At 38.6% G+C, this 11,740-nt stretch overlaps 1 protein-coding gene across 1 annotated transcript in view; it reads right to left on the bottom strand.

The window, feature by feature from the left end:
* The window catches only part of DENND4A (DENN domain containing 4A), a 52,513-nt gene that overhangs the window by 5,542 nt on the left and 35,231 nt on the right, over positions 1-11,740 (bottom strand). The window contains exons 15-28 of the mRNA XM_034066482.1: positions 11,408-11,543; positions 10,620-10,826; positions 10,394-10,522; positions 9,984-10,128; positions 8,385-8,504; positions 6,707-6,847; positions 5,440-6,533; positions 4,333-4,543; positions 3,488-3,582; positions 2,319-2,494; positions 2,067-2,213; positions 1,401-1,611; positions 892-1,146; positions 247-364 (exon numbers count right to left, since the gene is read on the bottom strand). Of these exons, the coding sequence (XP_033922373.1) occupies positions 247-364; positions 892-1,146; positions 1,401-1,611; positions 2,067-2,213; positions 2,319-2,494; positions 3,488-3,582; positions 4,333-4,543; positions 5,440-6,533; positions 6,707-6,847; positions 8,385-8,504; positions 9,984-10,128; positions 10,394-10,522; positions 10,620-10,826; positions 11,408-11,543 (3,185 nt within the window). The remainder of the gene's footprint in view (positions 1-246; positions 365-891; positions 1,147-1,400; positions 1,612-2,066; positions 2,214-2,318; positions 2,495-3,487; positions 3,583-4,332; positions 4,544-5,439; positions 6,534-6,706; positions 6,848-8,384; positions 8,505-9,983; positions 10,129-10,393; positions 10,523-10,619; positions 10,827-11,407; positions 11,544-11,740) is intronic.

Genomic DNA, 11,740 nt, shown 5'->3' with positions numbered 1-11,740 from the left:
AACCACCCTCCCTCCCAAAACAAGTCACACCAACTTAAAATAGCAACACCAAACTTGACACTCACTCTCAAACAAAAGAGTGCGATTTTGACCTGCAAGACAAAAAGCAGTATGATCACAAACCAGCTCTGTATCTTGCATGAACTATCCACAAAGGCATCTCTTTACAAAACATATTCTTCAGCTGCTCAAGATGAGAATTGTTCATTAAAAACCCCACTAAAAGACACAAGAAACAAAGCTTACTCTGAGCATTCCACAGTATATACAGAGGCTGCCTTGGATCCTGATGCAATTTCATATTGTCCCATAGCATCTGAATAAGAACATATTTACTGTCCTCTGACATACAGCTTCGTGGAATCTGAACAGAAGAATGCATACATAAAGATATTTTACTACGAAGTCATGAAAGATGACTTTTGTATTTAAAACATATTTTCACATCTATAGGCATAATGGTAAAAAGTTTGAATATTAAAGCTGCTGTAAACCTGAGAAAGTTAAATCTGAACAGGATGTCAGTGACATAGCAAAGGAGTATTTTGCGTATCCTCCTACGGTCTTATAATCATAACTTCCTCCTCCTTCTACTCCTTAACTAGTCATCAAACTGCAATAAAACCAACTAGAAACTTATCTTTGCAAGTGAAGATCACAAATTACAGTGTGACTATTAAAGACTTAAACACTTATCCCACACAAGTGCTGCTGAGCCCAAGTTCCAGAGTTACACATTCTTTAGGTTCTTTCAGTTGACACATTCTTCACCAAATCAGGACCTAGCATACTGTGAGACACATTTCTAAGAGTTACTCAATTATCTAATCATTTCCTATATGGGAAAGCATGCATTTTTCATCTGTCAATGCCTCCTATCTGATTCCATACCTTGGAGTTTTTATTACAGTGCTCAGAAGAAAGTATTAATCCTGGTAAGTTGCTGGGCAAATCCAAGCGTCTGAAATACCACACCAAATTCCAGAACACAATAGGGTGATGATCTACAAAGTCTGCCACTGTTATTGCATGATCCCCTTCATTTTCAAGCAAGCTTTCAAGCTCTTTCCATACTACTAGAGGACTGAGATAAGGAACCGTTATAGGATCAGGACTAGGCAAGGGCCATTCTAGGCCCAAGGAATCCTATGGTATAAAAAGGAAAAATGCCATTAGTTGGAATGTAATTATCTTTACAAAGTCTTATGAATGCTTTTGTTCCCTCTGAGACACCCCAACACGTAAAAGCTACTTATACAAGTTATATGTTACTTATATTAGTTTAAATAACAAAACCTAGTATTTCTCATAAGTTGGAATGGTTAATTCTTTTCTAATCAATGCTATTTCACAATCTATCACACACTTGAAATGACATTTAAAGTAGAAAAACTACACACTGTTGGTCCTTGCAAAGTAGCAGGCAGGCTACCAGTAGGAATGATATGGCTGATCTTCTGGTTTTCCTTCTCATCTTCTTCCAATGGACCAAAAGTACTGATACTCCTTGCTACAGGGTGACTTGTACATTCTGACCCAGAGGTATTTTGTCTTCTTCCTGAGGGGATCTGGATACTTCTGGCACAACTGTTCTCATGCTGTTTAGATTTGCTAGGGAAGGGGAGGAAAAAAATAAAAAGGTTCAGAATCTCAGCTTTTTGCTTTCCTCTAAGTGTTCAAACATGCATACAAGCAGACAGAAATAAACTGGAAATCATTGACCTGACATGTCCAATTCTATCTTGACGTCCACCACATTCATGTTACAGTGCAAGTTTTATTCCCCCTTGCAATGATAATAAACACAAGCATCCTAAAAGGAGTGGGTAACATCTGCAGAATTACAGATGCCTACATGAATTGCTGTATTAGGAATGAAATAGTAAACACCATGCTGAAAAAACATGATGTGGCCAAAGGAGATAAGGGAGAGGCAGCAAGAAGATCCCCTCTCCAATCAATTTCTGCTCTCAAGAGTATGTTATTAAATTCATTTCTGTTGACAAGGAAAACATGCATATCCACGGAGAACCTGAGCAATTTCTAGGCAGAAAACACAGACTTACCTATTTGAATTTATATCCTCTTGAACAGACATTAGAGATGTAGCAAGGCCAACAGTAGCTGCAGTGTTACAGGACTTCCCACTCTGATTTGAGAATAGTGATGGGTACTGCATGTTTTCTGTAGAAGGGCTGGACTTCAGGAAGTAACTGCAGGGAAAGCAAAAGCTTAATATCATTTAAAAAATCAAAAGCAAACACCACTTCACAATTATGAGTATTCAGAATTGAGGAAAATCAAGACCATGTTATTACCGTCCAGGTCGCCGCAGATCTCTGATTTCTATGCTTAAAAAAGGCAGGAATAAATTGCCACAGAATGGACACGTGGTGTTGAGATTTGAGTCATCTGCGGTCCAACCTGCCATGATTTCTTCATCATGAACCAAACAGTCACAAGTTCGACATCGTGAACAGCTTGAGATGAGGACCTGCAGAGAACAGAACTCCACTATAACACATTCTCAAAACTACTCTTCTTTTACAAAGCAGTTAAAACTACCACCAAAATCTTGGCCCTTAGATGATACTACTTGCCACTCACATACAGGTTCAGTCATGTATGTGTTCCCAAGCTTCAAGTTAGAACATTTGGGTTTAAATTTACGTATTTCACAACAATTATTACATCTTAAATCCAAACTGCACTAACATATGCTAAATGACTGGAATGAGCATAGTCTGAAAAAGGTATTAAATGCAGGTCTATGTTCTGCTGTAACAAGTAGACTGGGGTCTGAAACTACACTCATGAAATAAATACACTTCAGCTAATGGGTTGTGTGATCCTTGTATGGCTTTCCCAGAGGAAAACAAGCCAGTTATAATATTGTAACGTCATTTGTAATCTCTTTGCAAACAGGGATATTTATGCAGGTACATAAATCATTCTTAGAATTTAAACACTCTCCTGTAGTGACTGCCAGTGTAATAGAAATGTGGGGAAAAAAGGAAAGATGAAAATGATAGCCATTAGTCCGAATCCACCAAAAGAAGCAAACAAAAAAGGGAAAGAGAGCCACACAGAACCAGTGTAATAGTGAAAAGCAAAGCACTCTTACAGGAAGCTGTAACAAGAAATAGCTAGTTATCTATTCTGTATTTTAAAATGTATAGTGCTATTTAAGTCTTGGCATTTTCACTTCAAACGAATTTAGCTGCCCAAGAGATTTGGATGCCTGAATTCAATGGCATCCAGTTCTCAAACTCTTGAGACCTACAGCTTTAAGGACCAGAGGTGTGACTGCAATAAAGACATTTCTAAAGCAGAATTTGAAATGAAACCTACTGTGTCACAGAAATATTTATCCATCTTTCAGTGGATTAATTTTAAGCTTTGAACTTTACCAGAGATTCAGATAGCATTTATATTTTAAGACATATGCTTTTAGTGTATCAATTAAAATCAATAAATCATCCTGTACCTCCATAGCGTAGTTCTGAAACACACTGGTACTGCTTGTACTGCATGAAGATATCAACTCTGATTTGTCAGGTAAAGGGAACTTTGAAAGAGAACCTATTAACAGAAGAAACCCAGAGTATTAGTATTCAGAATATGCATTTCTTCTGGTCAAATAATAATGCACTTATAAAATGTGTGATGGAAGATGCAACAAATAGATACACTCAGACAGAGAGAAACATGAAGCTGGAGTGTGAGGCTGCCATCTGCCCAGCACCAGCAATGGCAGAAATAAAACCTACCAACACAGAAATTCCATATGCTCAGTTTTCTTTTTACAACAGTTGGTAGCTTGGAAACAAATTCTACAGATTAAGTAATTCATACCCACACTCTGTCTGGACAAAAGCTAGGCAAGGACAAGAGGTGCTAACCCTAATCCTGACCCTTCCCTTTGCCAGACTAAATGAGCCAGGTTCCCCTCAGCCTTAGGATGCCCCAGTACCCTGATCATGATTGATTCTCCACTGCCCCTCTCCAGTTCCTCCCCATCCCACTCACTGGGAAGCCAAGTCTGGGCATGCTCTTTTCGGTGCAAAGTGGAGGGATCTAAGTAGACAGATGTTCCTTTCATGCTGATTCAGCCTGACACACTGTGCTCCATAATGACAGTACAACAAAAATTGATTCAACAGTCACTACCAATTATTAGCAAAAAGCCCAATCCAAACCCCAAAGTCTGTCTGATGATCAGGCTTATAAAAATAGTAACAATTCTCCAAAAAGGATTTTTACTACTCTTAGAAAACAACTTGTAAAACTGGAATATTTTTGTTCCAAATGATGCTATGCACAAACTCTTACCACACTGGTCAAATTGTTTTGCTGAGCCATCATGGGAAGCTGAGCTTTCTAGGCTTGCCCTGCTGAGACCAATGCCTTTAATTTCTGAAGTGGTATTCTCCTGAGGAGAAGCACTTTCAAAATCATTGCAGACATCTTCATCAGTTAGAGAAGTAGATTCTGAGTCCAGAGCTCCAAGAGATGAAACGCTTGCTCGGTCTGAATTTTGATCCTGAGAGAAGAAAACAAATAGCACTGAGAAAAAGGAAAGCAAAAATACTTCTGAAAATAATATGTAGCCTTCTCTGGCTCAGTAAATTCAAAGCGTGAGCTCTCCTTGGAAAACCATTTGGCTCAGATCTGTATTCAGAACCAATGCAAAACAAGGCAAGTTTCACTCAGGGTTAAACAGCTACATCAGGATTCTTGTAAAAAGATTTCTCTAAGACATGAAAACCTAAATTGGAACTTAAACATTTTAATCCTGTAACTTTTTCCCCACATTGCTATAAAAGTTATCCACAGCCACAGGAATACATTAGGATAAGGAAGGCATCCTTAACACCTGAGTTAATTAATCTCAGATCAATCTTAAACACATAGGACAGGAGGCCAACAACAAACTGTGTCTGCCTTCATTTCCAAGGACTGGGAACACAATGAGCTTTGGTTTGAGTTGGTAGCAGCAGACATCATGCTAACCAAATGGTCTTAGTTCAAAATTAGCCTTAAATCACTTCGGTAACCAATATAAGCATATTTTCCTTTTTTCATAACAGCACTAAAGTCTTAAAGCTGTGACTGTTTATTTAAGCATTTTTTCTTTAGGTAAATAAGGGAAGACAGAGCAGTCTCCTCTGCCCTGTCACCACACTATACTATATTGATGTTTTCCCAGTAAGTATATTCTGAGCCAAATTTGATGTTATTCACGACAATAAGATTAGGGTCCTTGCAATTCAAACAACTTAATGTACATAGTCTACCATGATGCTTCCATTCAAACAGTGGGTTCATCACATAAGAGTCAGTGATTAAAACTTTACAAAGCTTTTTCTTTCATTTATAGGAGCTTAAGGTGTTTGGGTTTTTTTGGAGGGGTGGGGGGCAGTCATTATAAAAATTTACCTTTGAGGATGCAGCATACATTGTAAATTTTGAGTACCACTTGCTAGCTTTCTCTGCAACCCCTTTTCCAGCAGAAAACATGCTGCTTTTTAGAACATCAAACTTGGGTGTTAACAGCGTATCCAAGTTGAATGACGGTGAAGACACAAGTGTTAATGCACTAGCTGCATCTTGTGGCTGTTCCTTTGCTGGACTATTTGGGGAATAAGCTGGGGAGGACCAAAGCCTATCTCTTGTCCTTTCTTCATTTCTTGCATGATAACTCTTGGATTTGATAAGACTGGATGGCCTTGGGGAGTTTGGGGGAAGGCTGGACCTCCTGCAAGGCTGGATTATTGTTGGACTCTTTTTATTAGCACTTCTGTCATCGAAGGGCTTTTGCAACTCAATGCTTGGGGCACGACTTGACAACGGGCTGCTCATATTGTTCATGTACATAACTATCTCTTCAGCTAAATCTCGTCTGGCAGATGGAGTAGAAACACTTCTATCATCATCATCCTCCTCTTCCTCTTTCTGCTGTTCTGTCTCCGCCACCAGCAGAGACAGTGGATCAAATCCGGTTTCAACATCTGTCTTTTCAACTGGCTTTACTGGAAAGCTGCTCTTTCTCTGCAACCTTTTGGATTTTTCACTGGAGGGTTTCACTGCTGTAGCTGTTTCAGGTTCTGCATCCAAGTCTTCCAAATCAAAGATAACTGGAGACTCTGTTTTATCTGTAAAACTGCAATCAAAAGCTGCGTCTTCATCACTAGATTCTTTCTCCAGGCTTTCTCTCTTAGATTCTAAAGAAGAACTTCTGATATTAAGAGTTTTTGGTCTTATGCTTTTCTGTAATGCACTAGATAGGATTTTGGCATCTGCTCCTAGTTTTTCAACCATTTCTCCAGGGTTTGTTTCCTGATTTATTCTATTCATCATGAGTCCCACTAAGCCATCTCCACTCAGGTTACGGTTCCTGCTTTCCCATGGTATCTCCCTTAAGTCAGGTTCCACTGCGCTTTTATGTCTCTTTCTTAAGGATTTACTTTTTATAACTTCTGCATCACTGGCATCCTCAAAAGATGATGAAAAGAGCAATCCCACAGAACTCTCTGAAAAACGAACGAAACATGGTCCTTTATGTCTTGCTATGTAAGCAAATGGAACATAAGTACATAAGAATGTAAGTTTGTCTCATCTTTGAAACAGTTTACAACAGAGATGGAATTCACTATATATTGTGCTAGTGGTTGGAAAGTTAAGTTCTATTCTCTCTTCCACTCACCTGTGCTGGCTTCTGCTACGGTATTGTCAACTGTACCATTGAGCCGCACAATGCTAGAAGCGGTTTTGGCATTACTTGAGTTCTGGTAATTTAGTTTAGGCAGGCAGTCACCACTCCCTTTTGTGCTCTCCACTTCAGACACTGTATATAGAAAAGGGCAGACAGTTCTTTAGACACAAAGCAACTTAACTTAAATCTCAAGTTCTGTGACCTATTAGATGTTTTATGTAGGACTGACAGCAGGCTGTAAGCATCCCATTGATGCACAAGGCTGATACCTACTTGGGCAGAGGTTTTCAAGCTGAATGACTGGACTATGGATATTTAATTCCCAGCATTACTTTTGTAATTCGAACTTCCATAAGCTTCTGTACACTGAGCCAAAGTAACCAGTTCTTGCATACAAAAGTGATGGTTGTGGAGCCTAAGACCACGTGTGTTCGCTTTCAAATCACAGCCATGAGAGTATTCGGTCCTGCCTTTGCAAGAGCTCAGGGCCAACGAGCCTATCTTTGTCCAGCCCTCCTTACCCCCCCATGACCATAACTACACAAGAGAAACCAAGCAAATGCTGCAGTATTTATGTTCACCTCTTTTTGATATAAAAGAAATTCTGTTGCAGGTGGCTACCCAAAATAGAAAACTACTTTTCTGAACAAATTTGAGCAACTTAGTATTCTCAAGTTGCATTCATAAGCACAAAACATTTACAGTACATCTATTACCAGGGAGAGACACAATCTTGACTTAATTATGGCTAAAAGTAATACAAGCTTTCAGCAGAATCCACATTTTCTGTGTCCTCACAAGTTTCATTAAACATAAATGACCTGCTTGCCACCTTAGCCGTGGTTGTAAGAACATCCCTGTAAATCACAAATGTACAAGCAAACTGTAGAAAGAATACTAATGATAGAAGGAAGACTGTGATGAAAAGAAAACACTGAAGTAAGTCTTCGGTTCTATATTTTCTCATACTTTCACACCACATCCGCCTGACAAGGGAATAGATAACTCAAGCAGTAAGAGAGAGCACACTGAAAAATGTAATTATATTATTAGAAGAGTATTTATTATTATGTATATGGGAATCTCCAGTAACTATACATTATTACTACACAATCTCATCTGCTGTATGCTTGCATGAAGTCTCTGCTGCTCAACCACGGTTAAGGGATTCATGAGCAGCAGATATAAAACCTGAAGAGAAGAAAAAGGTCCACAGTGAATCCAAAGCCTCTCTCATTTCTGATGCACCTCCTAAATGTAAAGAAATCCCAGGAACTGAATAACTGAGTCCACTCTCCCAGAACTGCAGAAATTCTGCCCTTCTCATAGGGGATTGAGAAAGAAAACAGACTGGTAGAAAAGCTCTCCCTGTAGATTATGCCTATGAAGCAATTCATTTTTTGTAAAGACAAACCCATGAAGCTGTAATTCTCATTGAGACTTTATATTATCACCATCACTTCTTTGAACAAAGAACTGCAATTTTAAAAGTTAAACTACTATACATCCAGAAAACTGCATTTAGAGAAAAAAAAAGCTTGAGGCATGGGCATAAACTGCCATTATCACACACACTCACTATAAAAAACATCAGCTGTCCCAGTTAGCTTTTGCTGAAATCCCTATTTATCTGCAATGAACTAGATATCTGTATCCATAAGATACATACAAGAACTGGAGTCACTCTCTCTCTTGTCCTCCTTTTGTTCTTGTATATCTTGAAGACATGTTTTCCCTTGCTTGGCTTCTTCTTTGAATGATGTGTTATTGCCAGAGTCTGAAAGTCCTCCTAGCACAACAGGGCAACGACAGAACAAAGATGGTTATGGTAGTTAATAGCATGACATAGTTAAACAAAATAAATTGAATATCCACAGTAATTCAAAGGATTCTTATCAAGGACTCTTGGGTTGCCCAGGAAAGTTGTGAATGCTCCATCCCTGGCAGTGTTCAAGGCCAGGCTGGACAGAGCCTTGGGTGACATGGTTTAGTGTGAGGTGTCCCTGCCCATGACAGGGGGATGGAAGTGGATGATATTAACATCCTTTCCAACCCTAACTATTTTATGATTCTATGATCCTAAGTCCATTGTAATTAACAGTGAACATTTTACCACAGAAAACTAAGAAAAGTGACTGGTTTACTTTTACAGTATCAGCATTAAAGCGATGCTCTATAGGATGAAATTAAAGGGGTAATTTGTAACATTTCTGTTTAAATACTGTACTAAAGCACTGCTTGTCTTTGATTCTGTTGCCCAGTTTATTTGATCAAAATGTCACATCTCTTCAAGAACTCCAAGAGGCAGCTAAACATGGGTTCACGTTAGCATAGTGCGTTTCTCAGAGTTTCTGTATGTAATTCTCATGGTTTTACTCTAGAAAGTAAAATAATTGAAAGAAGGCAGCAACAACCATGAATTTGTTTGTAAAATAAAGTGAAAATAACCAACACCACCCCAAAAAATCGCTGGAAACATTCAAGACACTGTTTGGTCATTCTTAAGACAAAACACCACCCTAGGTGTATTAATATCATCTGATTGCTTTAATGGGCAAAATTTACTTGATGCTAGTGTGGTTATCAAATAGCTCTGGTCGGAAGTGACTTTAAAAAGATAATCCAGATGATCATCTTACCTGTACACTGTAAAGGTCTTCCAAGGTCAATTACATCTAAACTAACTATATTGCTGGTACTTTACAATGTACTATCTTGCTTTACTAGTAGTGAGTTATAGATACTGTGGAAAGTAGTAGCTATGAAAAATACACACAACAGGTAATCACTGGCATGGTAATAAGGCCATTTGAATGGCACATAAATCTTTACTGGAAACTAATCCAAAATTTACAGCCTCAAATATTATACTCATATTCTAGGTAAAAAATAAATACCATCATTTCACTTGGTCCACAGAACCTGAAAATGGTACTGCAAACTCAAGGACTAATTCTGGTTGCTTCTTAATACCAAAAAATGGGGAAAACAAAAGGAGGCAAGGCTGGAGAGAAGTTTATCAGTTATGAGACTGGCTGTTGTATGAAGGAGGATAATTATCACATCGATTTCCAGCTCATATTTTATCTCCATGAAGACCATTTTGGATTCAAAGAAACACACAAAAAAAAGCTATTTTTCAAAAATTCTACAAAAACTTTTTGTTTTTCCCTCTAAATGTTCTTATCATGAAATTCACAACAGAGCTTTTAGAAATAATTTTCTTATCAGCATGAAGGTAACAAAGAAGAGGACATTAATACTGTACCAGGAGTTGCTGTATGTGATGTGTTTGCTGGTAGCTTCTTCAATGCTTTTTTGAACTGTGCTATTCCTAAAACAACATTTCGTACTTTCATCCACAGGAAATAGCCACCTCGATTGCTTGAAGGCCAGGTGCTTTCCAGAACAGCCTATTTTGGAAATATTGGAAGTCAAACACAATCATCTCAAGGAACAATCAGGTGTGAAATAAACTTCCATTTCAAATCGGGTTACACTGGCAGTTATAAAGTAGACTTCTAAGCCTACAAAGACAGCACAATATTCCATCTTTTATTTCTTTCAGTTACTAGAAATAACAAAATTATATCTGAACTGCTCCCTTATTTTGTTTGCTTCTATTTGCCTGGATAAAAATGCATCTTTTGGTTTTCCTCCTCTTGCAAAAATACTGACCTTATTGTAATAGCCGTAAGTAATGGCATTAGGGTCAACACCAGCTTTCTGCATTTCAAACAGCACTCGCACTGCTAGCACAGGCTGCCCATACTGTCCACACAGTTGCATGAGTACTCGGTAGCACACCTGAAAATACACACAAGTTAGTGCTGTGTTTCTGTAGTCAAACACATATCCCATTCAATAAAACCCATGGGCTGTTTCTGGAATCCTGGACTTTTACCTCATCAGGTGGATCTATTTTTTTGGTATGCATTTTTTGCAGCACATCATAGGCAGTTTTCAGAGCCCTCACTTTTGAATGGCACACTTTCACATACGCAGGAAGGCAGATAAACCAAAGACCGTAGCAGTGACGTAGCAAACACCTGGACCACATCTGTGGTATGGACGAGTACTTCTTAGCAATTTTATGTGCTGATTTTATTTCCTGTAAAGAATCATCAAGGTTATTTGCGTGTATTTACATACACATTACACAAACCTATGTGTTAAAACCTGACCATATATCACTAAACATGCAGAAACTGCAACATTACCATGAGCAACATACTCAAAGGGGGAGAGAATTAAAGCAGAGTGAGTGATACCAAAACCACTTCCTGTGCAATATTCTGCTCTTTAAAACTTCTATTTCTTTACATTTGTCTATTTTTTTTTGTCTGCATTATTTTTTAAGAAACATTTGAAAGTTAGAGCTCTTGGATAGTGAAAAGCAATCAAAAAGATAATATGGGAGCCCAACAGTTTATGCTTCTGGAGAACAGCATGAAGAATGTGGAAGGTATGGGGACAGCACAGCTAACGACAAACTGTGATCAGGGGCCCTGTATGACATGGTATAGGCAAGAAGAGGTAAACATCCAAAGAACTACTAGCATGGTTACCCAATCAGTGAAACACCACTATGCTGCAGCCACTGCCGGTCTGTCTTTATGGCCCAACTCAAGATGAAGGCAGCAAGCTGTCACTTTCCAAAGCACCTCATGCTACAAGAATAACTGCAAGTACCTGTTTAGTTCTTCTGAACATTGGCAATGGGCTGTTGGGACTACTGGCTTTTGAGGACAGTTTGTTACTTGGTGCTTTGAGAAATCCTTCTGGTCGCTCAAACAGATCTAGTTTTAACACTGGAAATCCATTATAGCTATAAAAGAAACATGTCAATTAACTCCTGGAAGGCAGTTCCAGAATGCACATGTCACATAATAGCAAAGGAAATCAATTACGTAATTGCACTGGAAGCTACACACGAAATAGAAAACACAAACATAAACCTTTAAACACACCACTGACTAAGTGGTTTACTAATCCATCTGCATGATTTCATGACCCTGCACAGTC

The sequence above is a fragment of the Melopsittacus undulatus genome, chromosome 9 (assembly GCF_012275295.1).
Source record: "Melopsittacus undulatus isolate bMelUnd1 chromosome 9, bMelUnd1.mat.Z, whole genome shotgun sequence".
NCBI classification, from domain to species: domain Eukaryota; kingdom Metazoa; phylum Chordata; class Aves; order Psittaciformes; family Psittaculidae; genus Melopsittacus; species Melopsittacus undulatus.
Note: the sequence above shows the minus strand (reverse complement) of the source record. Positions and strands in the feature narration are given on the sequence as shown.